The 21,267-nt window shown below is 46.1% G+C and overlaps 1 protein-coding gene across 2 annotated transcripts; it reads right to left on the minus strand.

Annotated features, from left to right (window-relative positions):
• Window positions 1-5,034: 5,034 nt before the first annotated feature.
• On the minus strand, window positions 5,035-19,465 carry LOC120928009 (zinc finger MYM-type protein 1-like). 2 transcript variants are annotated; one of them, XM_040339067.1, is made up of 4 exons: window positions 19,281-19,465; window positions 9,440-10,971; window positions 8,529-8,631; window positions 5,035-5,672 (listed from the first exon to the last, which is right to left on the minus strand). In XM_040339067.1, the coding sequence occupies exons 1-4, from the start codon at window positions 19,437-19,439 to the stop codon at window positions 5,145-5,147; spliced, it is 2,322 nt and encodes a 773-aa protein (XP_040195001.1). In that variant the 5' UTR covers window positions 19,440-19,465; the 3' UTR covers window positions 5,035-5,144. The 2 variants fall into 2 exon arrangements, with proteins under 2 accessions (XP_040195001.1, XP_040195002.1); XM_040339068.1 differs by lacking the exon at window positions 19,281-19,465 and adding an exon at window positions 17,106-17,283 and having other exon boundaries at window positions 5,038-5,672.
• Window positions 19,466-21,267: the final 1,802 nt, after the last annotated feature.

Raw genomic sequence — 21,267 nt, forward strand, 5'->3', positions numbered from 1 at the left:
TGGACATCTCCATGGGTTAAACTGGGATTCACCACATGATTAGGATAATCCAGCCAAATTTGTTTCCTCCGCACGGCCCGGGGGCGGGACACATATGGAGCAGCGTATATAACAACATGAGCGTGTGTAGTATGTTATCGCCTTTGAGAAAGTCACATGACGAAACGCGTCAGGTGACCTACACACAGCTCATTCATTGAGACACACGCTAATCGCCAATACCCAATTAAACTTTAAAAACATATCACACTATGTGGTTCCCTTTGTTTTTTCCTTTTTAACCACTGAGTGACTTTGGAGGACAACTTGGAAAGGATCACATTCACCTTGCAGCCCCTGGATAAGGAGATAGCTGAGGATCTAAGCCAAAAGGTCGTGACACCACAGACATCGAGGTACCACTACCATCCGCTTTTTGCCCCCTGGGGGGTGACGACATTCGGTGAGTGGGGACCTATGTGGGGGAGCACAGATGTCACCGCCCTAACCATGTGTAGCGACACCCTAAAGTCACAAGTTTGAATCTGTTAACTCGCATGCAGGAATAACATCTTAAAGGAAGAAAACTGCCTTGATAGACTTTGTTGAGTTCCTATGCAATTAGTTTAAACACCGCTCTTGATTGACCGGACTCTAGAGTGGATGTTAATTACTACACCTGCTATTAGCATTGAATTTATGGGACTTGTGTCTCTTTCTATTCTCTTTTTTTCGTTTTGTGATTTTTGACACATTTTTTGCTTAATCTTCTAGTCCCAGGAGGGACAGTAGGATTTACACTTTAATTTTTACATAAATATTTCTTTTATATGTATTTGATATTCACTTATATATATATATTTTTTATGGTATAGCCACACCTAATTAAGAAGCACCGCTTAGGATATTATTAGGTAATAGGGATTCACATTAAGGTGTGCCCTACCTCTTGGACACCCCTTAAGCACTTAGGGACCACTTATTGCGCATGATTCAATTATTTATCTTGCGGTGCATGCAGATGCACATAGCTTAAGGCTATTTATATTATATATATATTAACACAGTGCATTTACCACTAGTGATCTCCAGGATACCCACTTAGGGTCGAGTCTTTAACAGACACTCATTCATGTTTTGTATTTTTCTTTTTTATTTTTGATTACACAATTCTGGCACATACTAATCACTTGTAATAACATTCACCACGAACGCCCACACTACTGGGGTACCAGACTAATGTAAGGACTTGGATAGGGCCTCTCCTTTTTTCCACCCGCCACTTATGTGGTAGTCATACACTTTCGGCACCAGCAAACAGGGTAACAAAAAAATCCACTTGCGTTCTCCAATAGGGGAGGTTCACTATATTGGATCTACCCCTGAATCGGATTACCCAACATTTGTTACTTCCCATAGTATTTGGAATCAACTCAGTGGAATTTTAATTGCAGCGCCATCATCCTATTACCAGCACTATTTAACATTAATCGCATATTGTGATTACCTAGGGAGGCAGCAGCAAATAAAACAAATCCTAAGCGCGGATTTACCCCCCTTTTTTTGTAAATTTCCATTTATACCTAATATCTCTTGACCGCAAGGCTTCCAGCAATGGCTTAAGATCACGCCTATGTTGTAGGGTGATTCCTGAAAGATCTTGGTACAGTTGAACTGGAGTTTCACCGCAATGCAATCTCTGTCCCCTAGCTTTGCTCAGAATCTCTTCTTTTAGTTTGAAATCTGTCATACAACATATTATGTCCCTAGGGGGATCCGTATCTCTACCCCTCGGGCGCAGGGCACGGTGTATTCTCTCAAAATCGATAAAGGTTTGAGGGGGTTTACCTATAATAGAGTTGAACAGGGTAGTAACTTCTCTTTGAATCTGATCGCCCTCAACTACCTCAGGTAATCCCCTCACGCGGAGATTCCGGCGTCGGCCTCTGTTGTCTAAATCTTCTAGCTGTCGGTTGACTTCCCTCAGCTGGAGGGTATGATCATCTATCTTTCTGGTAGATTTTTGAAGAACTACTTCATGTTCATCCGTTATTTGTTCAGTGGCTGACACCCTGTCAGAGAGGGAACGCAGGTCTATGCTGAGTTCAGCTATTGCTGCGGCGAGAGTGTCCTTGATGTCTGCCGCCACTGCTCTTAAGTCCAATATATTAATCTGTGGTAGTCCAATACTCCCGGTGTCCGCCATACCCCTATTCATTTGAGAGGGTATCTCTGGTCCTGGGGCCGTCAATACAATATCTGTGGGTGTTTGTGAGGAGGCTTGGTGTATGGTCTGGGTAGAGCCCCGGAGGGTGGGTGCCGTGTTCCCTCGGGGAGTGTGGGGTTGGTCCATGGTGTTATGCCCTGCTACTCCGGTATTTTCTCTGGGTGACCGTGAACGAGAAGCCGAGGAACGGCGGGATGAGGTTCCCATACTAACCGAGACCTGGGCAGGAATAGTTGGATCAATTAGTCAGAGTTGATGTAGGCAACCTCTGGGTGGGTCAATATGGCCGCCGGGCCGAAGGTCTGACAGAATTTGTGGGACTTTTCGCGGTTCAAGCCGGGCACAACGTGGAGCGGTAATGGTGTTTCCAGGCCGTTCGGTCGGTACGAGATATGTTGGGTTATTGGGGGGGATCCGAAAAAGCGGGGACAGGGGGCCTCAAAGTGCTTCTGGGGGAGCCGATATGGCCGCTGACCCCGGGCAAGTGCCGATTTGCAGTCCACCAGGCAGTTCTTCCAAGGGGCTGTGTAATCTTGTGGTGTCCCCGGGCCGCCCGGTCCCCAAATCAAGAAGTAATGGGGTGTAAATAAGCAGGGGGAGACTAAAGTGGTTGGTGGGAGCCCCCACAGAGGGTATAAATATGGCCACCGACCCTGGGAATGGGCCTGGGTCGCGGCCCTGCAGAAGGATATTACCTGGTGTAAGGAACCCCTGTGGTGTCCTCAGGCCGACTGATCCCCGGTCCAGGGGGTGGAGGATTGTTAAGGCGCAGGGGGGGTCAATATGGCCACCGAGTCCGGGTGAGGGCCGGGTTTGCGGCTTTCAGTCACGGATGAGGGGTGCAATGTGCTCCGGTGGCGTCTCCAAGCCTCCCGGTCCCCGGTCCAGGCAGAAGTGGAGTGAAGAGGAGCAGGAGGAACCAGGTATGACCCCAGGGAGCTATACTTTGGAGGACCAAGATGGCCGCCGACTCCGTGTGAGGGCCGGGTTTGCGGCCTCCCGGTCAGCACTTGAGGGATGTGGTGTGTTCCTAGGACGACCCCAAGCTGTCCGGTCCCCGATCCAGGCGGAGGTGAGGTGTCAAGGGATACAGGGAGGTCAAATAAGTCCGTAGGGAGCCGTCCCCTGGAGGACCAAGATGGCCGCCGACTCCGGGTGAGGGCCGAGTCCGCGGCCTTTCAAACCGAGATTTACAAGAAGCAGTGTGTACCGGTGGCTTCCCCACACTGTCCGGTCCCCGGTCCAGGCAGATGTGAGGTGTTGTGAGGCACGGGGGGTCCGGTACAACCCAAGAAAGCCGTCTCTCAGTAGGACCAAAATGGCCGCCGAATGCGGGTGAGGGCCGAGTCCACGGCCGTTCAGTCAGGCTTTGAGGGGTTCAGTGTATACCGGTGGCATCCCCGAGCTGTCCGTTCCCCGGTACAGGCAAAGGTGGGGTGTTGAGGAGTGCAGGGGGTCAGATATGACCGTATGGAGCCGTCTCCGGGGGGACCAAAATGGCCGCCGCTCCACTACTAGGCCCAAGCCGCGGTCTTTCCTGGTTCGCTTTCCCCGGTACAGGAATTCCGTTTGCGGCGGTTTCGGACCGCGTTTTTTTTTCTGCTGGTCTTCCAATTATGTGCAGGAAGGGTCTCAAATACAAAATCAGGTAATTTCCTGTTGGGGAAGTGAAGTTTTCTGTCGCTTAAGCATTAAATTAGGCATAGTAGCGCGAGCTACAGTATGCCTGTATTGATTTTTTTATCCCGGTACTCACTGTGCAATCCTCTATAGAAGATTCCGACTCCCCGCGGGGAATGGGCGTTCCTATCAAGAGGGAGGATGATTGACGGCCGGCTATGGCACGTCACGCTTCTCCGGAAATAGCCGAAATAGGACTTGGCGCTTCACGGCGCCTGCGCATAGTCTGTGCGCAGGCGCCGTATAGCGCCGTGAAGAGCCGAGACCTGTTCCGGCTATCTTCGGGGAGCGTGACGTGCCATAGCCGGCCGTCAATCATCCTCCCTCTTGATAGGAACGCCCATTCCCCGCGGGGAGTCGGAATCTTCTATAGAGGATTGCACAGTGAGTACCGGGCTAAAAAAATCAATACAGGCATACTGAAGCTCGCGGTACTATGCCTAATTTAATGCTCAAATGTTGTTAGTGTGGGTGAACCACCGCTTTAATGTTTAAGTCAACTGTTAGGCTTCTTTCACACTATAAATTGTATGTCCGTTTTAGAATATCCGGTACTACTGTTATTACACCTATTAACAGACGTTTATTAACGGATTTAATAACGGATACATACGGATAAATATTTTACCATTCTTCCTTTATTGAAAACGGATAATGTTTATCCGTATACATTCGTTATATCATTCCTTTCTAACGTCCGTTAATAAAAACCATTTCACCCTTTCTTGAAGTCCAGCTCCAGAAGTCTTTACTGAGCATGCTCAGTAAAATTAACGTCCGTTAACATAACGGACATTTACGGAGACATTTACTAATGTCCGTGCGCCATAGACTTGAATGTTAAAATATAACGGACGTTAATATATCCGTTACTTGCAACGGAAAAAAAATTAGTGCAAGACCCGTCACATATTCCGTAATAACCAACGTCCGTACGTACGTTATAACGGACTATTACGGATCTTTACGGAACATAAAAAAATCCCATAGACTTTAATGATATGTTATAAAGGACGTATAACTTCCGTTTTTTAACATTATCTGACGGATTTTAATACGGATTATTAAAACAGATTTATTTTGTAGTGTGAAAAGGGCCTTAAAGAATGCAATAAATGTACCACGAATCAGTGATTTTTTTTTTAAAACAGTAAACAAAAACTTTATTGCACAACAAACAGCAACCAAAAAAACTCTTAATCAAAGTAAAGGTGACTGAATACAAATGAACGCCACATTCACATTCGCACCAGTAAAATTATTTGAAAATAAATTTTGCTCGCCTCTCTTTCTGGCTTGCAAATTTTTCAATGACCTTCTGGTTGAAATCAGTCATCTCTGTCACCACTCTCTTTTCCATGGACAGCATGGCCAATGCATTCAGCCTTTCCTGGGTCATGCCATTTCTCAAAAAAGTCTTTATCCTTTTTAAGGTTGAGAAGCACCTCTCAGCTTCTGCTGTGGTCATAGGTGTGGTGATCAGGATCTTCAGAAGAGTGACAGTCTCATTAAAATCTTCTTTAAGATTGTTCTTCGTAAACAGCTGCAATAGGGCCACAGCACCATTACATTCTTTGAACTCGTCTGTGCAGTAGATGAGACTAAGCTCTGTCTTTAACTTGCTCTTCTTGAGCAGTGGATAGGCCTTTAAAGTATTTCTCAGTGCATCCTCCGGAAACTCCTTTGCGTACTGATCAAACTTGTCTGCTTGAAGCAAGGTGGCACTAACAAGGTGGTTTGTGAAGGAGAAACGTTGCATGGTGTGCAAGAGGATGGCATCACAGACCTATGGATTGAAGGAGAAAAACAAAAATGATGTAGTCAAGACAAATGTCAATGTCATCTCTGTTAGCTCCCTGAGCATCAGAAATGCCGGAAACTTGACAAACTGATCTCCCTTCACAACTTAACCACTTCCAGACCTTAGGTGTTTTTCAGATTTGGTGTTTGCAAGACTAAAACAGTTTTTTCTGCTAGAAAATTACTTAAAACCCCCAAACATTATATATATTTTTTTCTAACACCCTAGAGAATAAAATGGCGGTCATTCCAATACTTTTTGTCACACCGTATTTGCGCAGCGGTCTTACAAGCGCACTTTTTTTGGAAAAAAATTCACTTTTTTGAATTAAAAAATAAGACAACAATAAATTTGGCCCAATTTTTTTATATATTGTGAAAGATAATGTTACGCCGAGTAAAATGATACCCAACATGTCACGCTTAAAAATTGCGCCCGATCGTGGCATGGCGTCAAACTTTTACCCTTAAAAATCTCGATAGGCAATGTTTAAAAAATTCTAGAGATTGCATTTTTTGAGCTACATAGTAGGCCTAGGGCTAGAATTATTGCTCTCGCTCCAACGATCGCGGCGATACCTCACTTGTGTGATTTGAACACCGTTTTCATATGCGGGCGCTACTCGCGTATGCGTTCGCTTCTGCGCGCGAGCTCGTCGGGACGGGGCGATTTAAAAAAAAAACAATTTTTTGTTTTCTTATTTATTTTTATTTATTTTATTACTTTTTACACTGAAAAAAAAAATGATCACTTTTATTCCTATTATAAGGAATGTAAACATCCCTTGTAATAGAAAAAAGCATGACAGGTCCTCTTATATATGAGATCTGGGGTCAAAAAGACCTCACATCTCATATTTAGACTAAAATGCCAAAAAAAAAAAAAAAAAAAAAAAAAAATTTGAAAATGTCATTTTTTCAAATGACAAAAAAAAAAAATGTCTCTCGTTTTGACGTCACTTCCTCCCAGCAGAGCTATGAGGACGGGCGAAGGAGATTTTTCCTTCAGTCTCGTCCCCAGTCACCAGCCGAATGGTCCCGATCTCCTCCGCCGCTACTAACGGCTCTGGTAAGCGGCGGAGGGCGCGGGAGAGTGGCGGGAGGGGGGGGCCCTCTCCCGCCACCGATAACGGCGATCTCGCGGCGAATCCGCCGCGGAGACCGCCGTTATCATTTACCAGACCGCGCACGCTAAAGATCGATACCTCGGTTGTGGCAGCAGCTGCTGCCGTTACCGAGATATCAATCTTTAAAAAGAGGACGTACATCGTCGTGCGCAGGTCTGGAAGTGGTTAAAAATGGTCATTTTAAATGTTCAGTTTTAAGTTATAAAGGGAGATCAGTTTCAGTGGTTTTGAATCCATAACTTCTCAGAACTAAATACTAGGGTTGTCCCGATACCACTTTAAGACCGAGTACAAGTACCGATACTTTTTTCAAGTACTCGCCGATACTTTTTTTTTTTTTTTTAATGTGATGTGACCGTGGCGTTTTTTTCTTTTTTTTTTTTTTTTTTACAGTGGCGTTTTTTTTTTCTTTTTTTTTTTAGTCAGTGTGTTTTTAAATTTTTTATTACTATTTACATTTTTTTTTTATTATTTTATTTATTGCAATTTTTTTTTTTTTTTAATCAGCCCTCTTGGGGGGGCTTTGGTGAGATATCAGGGGTCTTAACAGACCTCTGACATCTCCCCTTTGAGACAGAGAAAGGGACTAGGGACACATGTTCCCCTGTCCCTTTCTCAGCAGCATCAGCTGCGCTGAAAATGAAAGGAGAGAAGACAGCGTCTCTTCTCTTCATTCATAAACTGAAACATTGTAATCACAGTTTACGATGTTTCAGTTCTGTGAATGGACAGAGTCATCGCTGACTCTGTCCATTCGGAACAGTAAGGAGCCGGGTTTACCGGCTCCTACCGCCGCTCTCCATCCTGACAGTTCCGGGGACGCACGGGGGAGAGAAGGAAACAGCGGGGGGACACGGAGGAGAGAAGGAAACAGCGGCGGGGACACGGAGGAGAGAAGGAAACAGCGGCGGGGACACGGAGGAGAGAAGGAAACAGCGGCGGGGACACGGAGGAGAGAAGGAAACAGCGGCGGGGACACGGAGGAGAGAAGGAAACAGCGGCAGGGACACGGAGGAGAGAAGGAAACAGCGGCGGGGACACGGAGGAGAGAAGGAAACAGCGGCGGGGACACGGAGGAGAGAAGGAAACAGCGGCGGGGACACGGAGGAGAGAAGGAAACAGCGGCGGGGACACGGAGGAGAGAAGGAAACAGCGGCGGGGACACGGAGGAGAGAAGGAAACAGCGGCGGGGACAAGGAGGAGAGAAGGAAACAGTGGGGGACACGGAGGAGAGAAGGAAACAGCAGGGGGACACGGAGGAGAGAAGGAAACAGTGAGGGACACGGAGGAGAAGGAAAACACGGCGGGGGGGGCACAGAGGGAGAGAGACTGCAGCAAAACGGAGGGGGGCTGGAGGAGGACACAGTACAAGTATCGGGTGAAGCATCGAGAGCATTTGCCCGAGTACAAGTACTCGGGCAAATGCTTGGCATCGGTCCCGATACCGATACTAGTATCGGTATCGGGACAACCCTACTAAATACACATGAACAAGACATTCTTAGTAAATATGTCAGGTTTCATGCATTTCTGATGCTCAAGCAGCCAACACAGATGAAGGCTGTAATACTCATGTTATCCACTAGGAGGGAATAGAAAATCCTTTTAGATCACATCATTTTTATATGAATATTGTAAGAAAAATATTTTTCTTTACAATCTTCATATCTATAACAGAGCTATCAAAATAAAAATATTGCAACAAATAAACTCACCTCAGATGCAATGCGTTTATGTTCTCCCGGATTCAGCGAGCACTGCCTCCTCGGTTGAGAAACACCTTGACTGCTTGGGTCAACCAGGGATGGGATAGAATCTCTGCAAAATGTATGAACCATAATAACACAAATAATAATAATACAAATAATAATACAAATAATAATAATAATAATAATACAAATAATAACAACAACAACACATGTAAAAGGAGGAATACAACTGCTACCCGTGTTTCCCCGAAAATAAGACCGGGTCTTATATTAATTCTGGCTAAAAAAAACACACTAGGGCTTATTTTCAGGGGATGTCTTATTTATTTATGGTATGTACAAAAAGGTTTCTCCCCCTGTCAGCTCTGGAGTCAGCATTGTGAAATTCTGTAATCCCAAAAATAAACCTTTGTTTAAAGACCTTATAAAATGATGTAATCCGTTCTGTGAAAAGATAATATCATGTGCAGTGTGTCTCCTTGTGTAACATTATTGTGGAAAATACCTTACTTACAGTGCCGCTTACGTGAGCCGCTGGAGCTCTTCTTCCCTACTCCAAATACTGCAGAGGGAGGGGCCAAGATCCCCAATTATGTCAGCCCCACTCTGAGTACTGCAGTGGGTAGGGGCTTAATAAAGTTTTATTGGAAAAAAAAAAAAAAAAACAGCTGACATCACATGGGAGGAGAGGAGAAGAGCTCCAGGGTGTCACGTGAGCACCCAGCAGTGCTGTAAATAAGGTATTTTCCACAATAAAGTTACAAAAGGGAGACACACTGCACATTATATAATCTTTTTACAGAACGGATTACATGTTTTTACAAGGACTTTAACTAGGGCTTATATTGCAGCCAACCTAGAAACTCACGCTAGGTCTTATTTTCGGGGTAGGGCTTATTTTCGGAGAAGCAGGGTACCTGATCTTCTCTATGTTCTTCTGGAACTGCTGAATGCTCCCCCTAATGTGGACTGAATCTATGTCCTTCTTCTGGAGTTTGGCGTAGAGGAGGTCCACATGGGGCAAGATGGTGTGGAAAAGCGTCAGAAAAAAATAAAAATCCTCATTATCCAGTAGCGCGGAAAAGCATCCTGCCTCTCTCATGGTAACAAAATCAAAGTCACCTGAGGCTCGGATTTCTTCAAAACAGCGGATGAGGTCCTCTCTGTGCTCAAACACCGTACTGACGGCACGGCTGTGGAAGTTCCATCGGACACTGCTTGATGTCGGTAGTCTATGGGCAACTATTTTATCAAGCACATCTGTGCACTTGGGTGATCTGGAAAAAAAGCTGGCAAATCCTCCAAGGTTTGCAAAAAATATTCTCACTTTGGGCATTTGAGAAGTGGCATGTTGCATTATTCGGTTCAGCGGATGTGCATAGCAGTGGATGTAATGGGCATTTGGGTACACATCTTGTATCTTCTTTTGAACGCCTGCAGTGGCACCCCTCATCACGCTGGCTCCATCATACGCTTGGGAGATCAGCTTATGTTTCTGATCCTCCGGAAGGATGACAGCAAGGCGCTCTTGTAGCGCTGTAGCGATGGAATCTGCTGTAGTAGACTGCAGAGAAATAAACTCTAAAAACCTCTCCTGCACGTGGTTTTTGGCATCGATGTAGCGCAGTACAATTACAAGTTGGCACCGTGTGGCAATATCGGTGGTCTCGTCGGCCTGGATTGAGATAAAATCGCTGCTCCGTGCTTCTTGGATAATGTGCTCCCTCACAACGGACAACATACAGTCCAACAGCTCGTCCTGCACGGTTTTTATAGTTCCCTTAAAAACCGTGGAATTCTCAAGGTGCTCTTTCAAAACTCCATCAAGAGAAGCAACAAAATCCACCAAGCCACGGAATACGCCAGGATTCTCCGATCTCTCGCTCTCGTCGTGGCCACGCAAAGCCAGCTCAAATGCGCCACAAAATTTCACGCAGTCTATTATTCTAGACAGGATGTGACGATTGTTTGTGACCTCTTCGTTGTGTCTTATAACGGCAATTCTGTTGCCTTCATTTAGCTGTTCGCTAATGCTACTCTTCCCAAAAAACCCAAGCTTCACAAGGTTGTTAATGTGGCTTTGGGTCATTTGATGCCGCTCGCACTTGACAGAGAGGTGTTTAAGGTCGCAAAACCCTGTTGAAATCCACAATTTGTCAGTGCCAGGACTTTGAAAGAGCAAACAGGGAAAACAATAATAGGCATTGGTCACATCACATCCAGCCAGCCAACTCCATTTGCTATATGTAGTGGGGGAAAAGCTTCGAGTGTAAACTCGACCACGATCACATGACTTCTGCTGGATTTGCAATTTGGGTTGATTTGGTCCAAGCTCCTTTATCCTCTTTTTTTCTTCATTGGAACGGCTTGCGAAGGGAAATAGTTTCAAAGATGGAACCGAATTTCCAGTCATTTTGACAAAAAAAAAATAATCCACAATGATCAGTACCTACGAGTCAAATGAGAACCTGGGTAAGTTTAAAAGAGAAATAGGTAGAGCAGCCAAATGCAAGTTTCTATTTCTTCAAATGCAGCCTAACTGTGCACATCATATGCAGCCTCCCTGTGCCCATAATGAGGGGTTCCCACCTTCCCACCCTATAAATTAGCACATATCTGCGCCCTGTACCTAGCACAGATCTGCACCCTGTACCTAGCACAGATCTGCACCCTGTACATAGCACAGATCTGCACCCTGTACATAGCACAGATCTGCACCCTGTACATAGCACAGATCTGCACCCTGTACCTAGCACAGATCTGCACCCTGTACCTAGCACAGATCTGCACCCTGTACCTAGCACATATCTGCACCCTGTACATAGCACATATCTGCACCCTGTACATAGCACATATCTGCACCCTGTACATAGCACATATCTGCACCCTGTACATAGCACATATCTGCACCCTGTACATAGCACATATCTGCACCCTGTACATAGCACATATTTGCACCCTGTACATAGCACATATCTGCACCCTGTACATAGCACATATCTGCACCCTGTACATAGCACATATCTGCACCCTGTACATAGCACATATCTGCACCCTGTACATAGCACATATCTGCACCCTGTACATAGCACATACCCTGTTTCCCCGAAAGTAAGACCTACCCCAAAAATAAGACCTAGCATTCATTTTCAGGAGGGCTGCAATATAAGCCCTACCCCAAAAATAAGCCCTAGTTTGAAATGCTTATAAAATCCTATAACCCACTCTATTACAGTATTATATAATGTACAATATGTGTGTTTCTCTGATATAAATGCGGGGAAGAGAGCTCCGGTGGGTCACAGAGGCGCTATAACAAAGGTAGGTGTCAAAATTATATTACAGAAACACACAAATTGTACATTATATAATACTGTAATAGAGTGGATTATAGGATTTTACAAGCATTTGAACTCAGTTCACACTGGGGATTCCGGTCTGGCTGGGAGGGGGGGTTAAAAGACCGCACATTACATGGTAAGACCTACCCCGAAAATAAGCCCTACTGTGTCTTGTGTTGCCAAATTTAATATAAGACCCGGGCTTATTTTCGGGGAAACACGGTATCTGCACCCTGTACATAGCACATATCTGCACCCTGTACATAGCACATATCTGCACCCTGTACATAGCACATATCTGCACCCTGTACATAGCACATATCTGCACCCTGTAAATAGCACATATCTGCACCCTGTAAATAGCACATATCTGAATTCTGCAACCCCCCAATCAGGTCAGCTACAGTGCTACACTATACACATGGCAGGGGGTGATGGACACAGCAATCAACCCGCCCCCCCCAGACTAACACAGGGTGGCAGGGCAGACAGACACACTCCTCCAGGCTCCAGCCTCTTCTTCTTACAAGTACAACACTACTACAAGTCCCAGCATTAAAAAAAGGAATGGCCACTCATCCTCCTTGTAGTTCTCCATTGTTTCCTGGGGCTCAGGTACATGCTATCCACCATCTTTGTCCAGTTTTTCTCACTGCTGGGACTTGTAGTCCCATAGATGGTGGATTGCATGCACCTGAGCCCCAGGAGAAGATGGAGAACTACAAGTAACAGCAGGTTAGAATATAAGGCTCCTAGGTGGATGGGTGTCCGATGCAACCAAGCACACATGTATGCAGCTCAATGCAACTAAGCACACATGTATGCAGCTCAATGCAACTAAGCACACATGTATGCAGTTCAAGGCAAATAAGCACACATGTATTACATGATCAGATTAGGTGACTTACCCTAATGAAGGGGAATCTCCAGAGGACTTATATTGCATCTGTCATTTTACAAGGCCATGTGTGGATCAACATACCAGAAAGACAATCTCACAAACAAGTGGGCAGATTCCCAAAAGATTGGTATACAGCAGGGCTCGACAAATCCCGGTCGCCATGGCGACTAGAAATAGTGTCCTGGCGACTTTGCTTGTGAGCTGGCGCTATCTGGTGGTAGGCCGTTGGTATTACAAGTTATTACCACCAGATGTGAGCTGGCGCCATCTGGTGGTGGCCGTTGGTATTACAAGTTAAGCATTACAAGTTAAACAGCAATTCTAATGTAATTTTTCACTATTTTCACTGCCATCTTCTTCCCTCTAAGTAGAACCCCCAAACACTATATATATTTTTTATCCTAACACCCTAGAGAATAAAATGGCGATCGTTGCAATACTTTCTGTCACGCCGTATTTGCGCAGCGGTCTTACAAGCGTACTTTTTTGGGAAAAAATTACACTTTTTTAAATTAAAAAATAAGACAACAGTAAAGTTATCCCCATTTTTTTTAATATTATGAAAGATAATGTTACGCCGAGTAAATTCATACCCAACATGTCACGCTTCAAAATTGCGTCCGCTCGTGGAATGCCGACAAACTTTTACACTTTAAAATCTTCATAGGCGACATTTAAAAAAATCTACAGGTTGCATGTTTTGAGTTACAAAGGAGGTCTAGGGCTAGAATTATTGCTCTCGCTCTACCAATCGCGGCGATACCTCACATGTGTGGTTTGAACACCGTTTACATATGCGGGCGCTGCTCACGTATGTGTTCGCTTCTGCGCACAAGCTCGTCGGGACAGGATTAGATAACACCACATAAATACCTTTTCCCCTTCAGATTGATATTCCTTTGAGTGGGCGATCCACTGCCCATGTGTGGTGTTATCTGATCCTGCCCCCCCCGGGGATTGATAGGTGCATGCAATCCACACCCATCCACCTCAGAGCCTTATTGTATGTATAATCTGCTGGGACTTGTAGTTCTCCAATCTCCATCTTCTCCATGAGCCCCAGGAGAAGATGGAGAACTACAAGTCCCAGCAGTCTAACTACAATAACAGGCTCCGAGGTGGATGGGTGGGGGATCAGGCAGTGCACCACTGATGACTTTGGGGGCGAATATAACACCACATAAATAAGGGAAAAGGGTATTTATGTGGTGTTATATTCGCCCCCAAAGTCATTAGCCTGTGCACTGCCTGATCCCCACCCATCCACCTTGGAGCCTGTTATTGTAGTTAGACTGCTGGGACTTGTAGTTCTCCATCTTCTCCTGGGGCTCATGGAGAAGATGGAGATTGGAGAACTACAAGTCCCAGCAGATTATACATACAATAAGGCTCTGAGGTGGATGGGTGTGGATTGCATGCACCTATCAATCCCGGGGGGGGGGGGCAGGATCCGATAACACTGTTATCGGATCCTGCCCCCCCCCCCCCCTACACCCGGGGATTGATAGGTGCATGCAATCCACACCCATCCACCTCAGAGCCTATGTATATAAAAAATGTGTCTAATGCGCTACTGTGAGTAAACAAAAATGTGTAAATAAAGTAAGCATGAGTACAGTCTGGGGCAGCTATATCTAAAAGTGTTCACCGTACACACACCGTACACAGCGCATTGCAAATCGCTGATAAGCTTCCCGTCCCCGTGACAGTGCTTCTATGGGCGCCGGGAGCAGTGTTGCCAACCGGCCGTATTTTTACGGACAGTTCGTAAAAACTGGCACTTTTTTTCCCCCGTTCGTAAATGTCCGTGGTTGTGGGAATGTGCCAGTAAAAATAGCCGAGATCGGTTTGGCTTGGAAATGTGCATGGAGATTGGAGGCAGGGGGTGATGGTGGCTGCGGTGGCACCGCAGAGGGGGATGGAGGCAGGGGGCAATGGAGGCTGGGGGAGATTGGAGGCAGGGGGAAATAGTGGCAGGGGTTGATTGGAGGCAGGAGGTGTTGGTGGCACCGCAGAGGGGGATGGTGGAACTGCAGAGGGTGGGGGATGGAGACAGGGGTTGTTGGTGGCACCACAGAGGGGGATAGAGGCAGGGGGCGATGGAGGCAGGGGGCCTGGGGGAGATTGGAGGCAGGCGGAGATTGTGGCCCTGCAGAGGGGGGTGAAGGCAGGGGGTGTTGGTGGCAGAGGGGGATGGAGGCAGGGGGTGATGTGACTAAATAATTTGCCCTTATATCGAAAATAACAAAAATATTTTTTTTTACCTTAATATCTACCTTAAATCACATTGCTATTTGCCTATTTGTAGCCTAAATACTGAAATTTGCACCTAAAAATGTAATTTAGTAACTTTTGTGAAATGCCAGTAAAAACGTGGCTGCGCCAGTAAATTTCGGGTGTCGTGCCAGTAAATTTCTATCTGGTAGGTTGGCAACACTGGCCGGGAGGCGGGAGCATTGTTACTTCCGGCTAGGGTTGTCGGGACCGATACCGAGTATTTGCGGGAGTACTCGTACTCCCGCAAATACCCCCGATACTGAAATAGAATACTTGTTCCCCCCCGCCGCCGCAAACCAGTCGCCGCAAACTGCAAAGCCGCCGCCGTTAATCAGCGTGCGGGGAACATTACAGCTTTCGTTTGGATAGCTGTATCCCCGCCGCGTATAGACACTCCCCCTTGCGCGGGATTGGACGGATAATCTGTCCAATCCCGCGCATGGGGGAGTGTCTATACGCGGCGGGGATACAGCCATTCAAACAAAAGCTGTAATGTTCCCCACACGCTGATTAACGGCGGCACGATCAAGGTATGTAGGACATGGCTGCATTATGTGGGGGACATGGCTGCATATATGTGGGGGACATGGCTGCATATATGTGGGGGGACATGGCTGCATATATGTGGGGGGACATGGCTGCATATATGTGGGGGGACATGGCTGCAATATGTGGGGGGACATGGCTGCATATGGGGGGGGGGACATGGCTGCATATGGGGGGGGGGGACATGGCTGCATATGTGGGGGACATGGCTGCATATGTGGGGGACATGGCTGCATATGGGGGGGGACATGGCTGCATATGTGGGGGACATGGCTGCATTTGTGGGGGGACATGGCTGCATTTGTGGGGGGACATGGCTGCATTTGGGGACACATTTCGGTATCGGCGACTACATAAAAAAAAAGTATCGGTACTTGTACTCAGTCCTAAAAAAGTGGTATCGGGACAACCCCACTTCCGGCCATTCGTCTTTCAGACGAAAAAACGGAACTGACGTCACGCGGCAGCTCACATCACTTTACATAAGAAAAAAACAAGCTGCGCAAATATAATAAGTGTCGACCACTGAGTGGACAATCAAAGATGAAGAAGGTCTCCAAAGAGAATGTAGAACCCAATCTTAGTGAAATTCAATGAAAAATTAGTCCTCAAATAAAAATTGAGACTCTGTGACAAAAATAAATGAAAAGTGATTCAAAGAGTGATCGTCTCTCTCTCTCTCTCTCAAGATGTGCTGTTCCTCTAGAGGAAACAAATGGTGTAAAAAACACCACGAAAGGTGACCAGATAGTAAAGAGGATCTTCCACCACAGTGACCCAGATTCAGAGAGCAATTGCGCCTGCGTAACCATAGTTACGCAGCGCAATTGCTGACTTGCTCCGGCGTTACGAATGCTCCTGATTCAGGAACATCGTAACGCCGACTGCAGCCTAAAATCTGCGTGGCATAAGGCTCTTATGCCACGCATATTTTAGGCTGCATTCTTGAGATGCCCGCTAGGGGGCGCTCCCATTGTGCTCAGTGTATAGTATGCAAATTTAATACTAACACCGATTCACAATGTTGCGCGAGCCTTGCGTACGCAATTTACGTCGTTTCCGTACGGCGTCTTTAGCGTAAGACTGCCCCTTCTAATAGTAGGGGCAGCCAATGCTAAAGGATACCCGTCGTTCCCGCGTCGCGATATTTGAATGTTACGTCATTTGCGTAAGTGATTCGTGAATGACGCTGGACGCTATTCACGTTCACTCTGAAGCAAATGACGTCCTTGCGACGTCATTTGCCGCAATGCACGTCGGGAAAGTTTCCCGACGGAGCATGCGCTCTACGCTCGGCGTGGGAGCGCGCCTAATTTAAATGATTCCCGCCCCCTACGGGATCATTTAAATCGCGTGCTCTAGCGCCGGGCAATTTTGCCGGCGCGCCCTCGCAATTTACGGAGCTACTGCTCCGTTAATCGAGGGCAGCGGAGCAAATTTGCGGGGGGCGCAGGGCAAAATCGTTGCCCTGCGCCTCCGCAAAAAAAGCGCAATTCTCTTTGATTATCAGCTTCTTACCAGATGAGAAGATCCCAATTAGAGATCTTCTGTGAGCCTGTGGCTATGAACCCAGCCTATAGGTTTGTGTGGCAAGAATGTCTTCACCCCAAATCTCTCGGATCCTCTGCCGCTCAGGACGATGTTGATCACACCCAAACAAGAGGAAAGGAAAAAAGGGCGCACATAGCGTAATCCAATAACAAATCTAATAAAATATGTAAATTAAAAACACACTCACATTTGAGTAGATATAAAAAGTTCTGTAGCCGGCCAGCTAACACAGCCCGTTCACTCCGGGACTCAGTGTAACGCAGTGGCGTCAGCACGCCGCTTTACCCAAGCCGTTTCAACTTTGTCCTGGGGCACGAGCGGCGTGCTGACTCACCGCTATTTATATCAGCATTTTACAAAAGGGACTGCCCCCTTCTGAGCTCCCAGCTATCCCATTACCAAAACAGCCATTTTGGATAAGGGAAAAATAATTATATGTTGGCTCCATTTGAATAGAAGCAATTATTTTTCAGTGAATAGACTGGTTTATTAACCACTTAAGGACCGGACCAATATGCTGCCTAAAGACCCACAAATAGAGATTTCTTTTGGTGGTATTTGATCACCTCTGCGGTTTTTATTTTTTGCGCTATAAACAAAAATAGAGCGACAATTTTGAAAAAAATGCAATATTTTTTACTTTTTGCTATAATAAATATCCCCCAAAAACATATATAAAAATTGTTTTTCCTCAGTTTAGGTCGATACATATTCTTCTACCTATTTTTGGTAAAAAAAAAAAAAATCGCAATAAGCGTTTATCGATTGGTTTGCGCAAAATTTATAGCGTTTACAAAATAGGGGATAGTTTTATTGCATTTTTATTTATTTCTTTTACTACTAATGGCGGCGATCAGCGATTTTTTTTGTGACTGCGACATTATGGCGGACACTTCGGACAATTTTGACACATTTTTGGGACCATTGTCATTTTCACAGCAAAAAATGCATTTAAATTGCATTCTTTATTGTGAAAATGACAGTTGCAGTTTGGGAGTTAACCACAGGGGGCGCTGTAGGATTTAGTGTTCACCTAGTGTGTGTTTACAACTGTAGGGGGGTGTGGCTGTAGGAATGACGTCATCGATCGAGTCTCCCTATAAAAGGGATCACTCGATCAATGCAGCCGCCACAGTGAAGCACGGGGAAGCCGTGTTTACATACGGCTCTCCCCGTTCTTCAGCTCCGGGGAGCGATCGCGACGGAGCGGCTATAAACGAATAGCCGTGCCGTCGTCCCGGATCGCTCCCCGAGGGGACCCGACCGCCGCGTGTAGCGGGGGGGGTCCCAATCGGACCCCCGACCCAAGTCTAGGCAGGCACGTACAGACAGGTACGTTGATGTGCCTGTCCGTGCCATTCTGCCGTCGTATATCTACATGCGGCGGTCGGGAAGTGGTTAATAATGAAATTATGAAAATAATAATAATAATTTTGAAAGCTTAAAGGGTCACTAAAGGAAAAAAAATATTTGATGAAATGACTGTTTACAGGGTATAGAGACATAGAAGTTAAAGGGGTAGTTCACCCTAAAAACTACTTTTTTTTTATTACAATGGCCCCCCACATTACAATACGATTAAGGCTATTATTATTTTTTTTGAAGCTGTACATACCTTTGTACAGCATATTCACCCGTTGCGAGTCCCGCGGGAGTGGGCGTTCCTCACATGTCTGTGATTGTCATTTTGACCAAAAACGAGCTCCCCCTCGTTGCGTAAGCCGCGTCACGGTTGGCGAAAGGAGCCAAACGGCGAGTCGGCGCTATACTGCGCATGCGAATCGCCGTTCGGCTCCTTTGGCAGGAGTTTTAGACACACAGCTTGGACCACCGTGAGAAGCTCCCATGAGAAATTTACTATGGAGCCAGAGAACCAGGAAGTGAGGATTTCAGCTGCTTCAAAGCAAAAACGGACAATGAGGACATGAAATCAAGACTGCTATAAGGTAAAGCAAGCTATTTAGCCCCAAAAAAGTTTTTGTTTAGTGATCCTTTAACAGCTCCAAAGCTTACATTGTGTGCTTGAATAAAAACAACACTTTGCCCATATTGGCCCAGGGGGAGGAACCTACGAGTGTTAATGGTGGCCAGGCGAACAGGATCTGGTCTCCTGAATCCGAGGGCATGGAATCAAAGCCTTACCTTAAGGTACCAGGGTCCCCCCCATTCAGATTGAAATCTGTGTCTGAGGATCAGCAAGCTGCCAGCATTTCCTCTCCAAAACACCCGGTCATGTGACTGATCACATGACCGGATCGATTCCCTATGTAAGTCTATGGGCTGATGAGTAGGAGCGCCCATCTTAAGTGAGGGAAAACTGCCCACACTACCGCAGATACTGCGCGCTCCTCCCACCAAGATGACACACATCGTGCGCCTCTCTCATCACCTCCACCCGCCCACCGAAAACAGCAACAATCGGCCGGGGGGGAGGAAGTGACAGGAAGCTTACAGTTACATTATAGTAGTGGGCAAATGTTGCCCATACTTCCCTGGGAGAATTGTGCTGTAAGGACCAGCATATCACGACCTAAACAGATAATATTAATAGTTAGCCTAAAACAAATTGTGCTAACATAAATTGTCTTGAGTGCCAGAAAATGAAATGAAAATAATTTTTTTGTTTAAATATTGGTGAACAAGATATTAGAAGAACTTTAACAAGACATTCTCCAATTGAGAGTGTGTTAAGAGGTTCAACAATTCTTAATACTAAGGAAAGGAGAATATTGAATATAAAATATAAATAATGGGAATCTCCAGTGGGGACTTCTCTTAGACTAACATTTGCATAGGATGTGATATCAATCCATGCCAAATATTGCCCCCTACTGGATATTTCTATGTATAACATTTCATGATGTGATTGCAACAACTTTTGAGATGTGCTCGGATGTCTCGTCAATCGTCAATGGCCCAGATTCAAGAAGCAATTGCGCCTGTGTAACCATAGGTTACACAGCACAATTGCTTACTTGCTCGGGCGTTACGAATGCTCCTGATTCAGGAACATCGTAACGCCGACTGCAGCCTAAAATCTGCGTGGCATAAGGCTCTTATGCCACGCATATTTTAGGCTGCATTCTTGCGATGACCGCTAGGGGGCGCTCCCATTGTGCTCAGTGTATAGTATGCAAATTGCATACTAACACCGATTCACAATGTTGCGCGAGCCCTGCGTATGCAAGTTACGTCGTTTCCGTACGGCGTGTTTAGCGTAAGGCTGCCCCTTCTAATAGTAGGGGCAGCCAATGCTAAAGTATACCCGTCGTTCCCGCGTAAAAAACGTCGTTTGCGTAAGTGATTCGTGAATGGCGCTGGACGCCATTCACGTTCACTTGGAAGCAAATGACGTCCTTGCGACGTCATTTGCCGCAATGCACGTCGGGAAAGTTTCCCGACGGAGCATGCGCTCTACGCTCGGCGCGGGAGCGCGCCTAATTTAAATGATTCCCGCCCCCTACGGGATCATTTAAATTGCGTGCTCTAGCGCCGGGCAATTTTGCCGGCGCGCCCGCGCAGTTCACGGAGCTTCTGCTCCGTGAATCAAGGGCAGCAGAGCAAATTTGCGGGGGCGCATGGCAAAATCGTTGCCCTGCGCCTCCGTAAATAATGCGCAGATCTCTTTGAATCCGGGCCAATGGGTCTAACCATCTAAATGATGGTGCGCCTAATTATTTATTGACGTGATATGATTTTTTTGAAAAACCAAATGAACTATGATAGGAATACCAATGGCTGTAGTCATGATATTCTGGGAACTCAGATGAGGTTCACACTCGCTTATGCTAACTGTTATCTATAAACGCATTGACATCGATGTCGATGTTTAGACCATAAGGTGTGTAACATCGTACCCTATGTATCCATGCCATTTCCATCTTCGATATTTCCCTAACCAAAGAGCCCCCTCTCCAATGTGGGCTATACCGGTCAATACCCAGGAAGATGGTGTTAGCAGGATCACGTTGATGACAAAGATCATAATGTCTGGAGACAGAATGATCCTTGTACCCACTACGAATGTTGGATATATGTTCCCCTATGCGTACCTGCATAGCTCTTTTGGTTCTCCCAATGTACTGAAGCCCGCATGGACATTCTATAAGGTACACAACCCCTGTAGAAC

The sequence above is a fragment of the Rana temporaria genome, chromosome 2 (genome assembly GCF_905171775.1).
Source record: "Rana temporaria chromosome 2, aRanTem1.1, whole genome shotgun sequence".
Taxonomy (NCBI): Eukaryota; Metazoa; Chordata; class Amphibia; order Anura; family Ranidae; genus Rana; species Rana temporaria.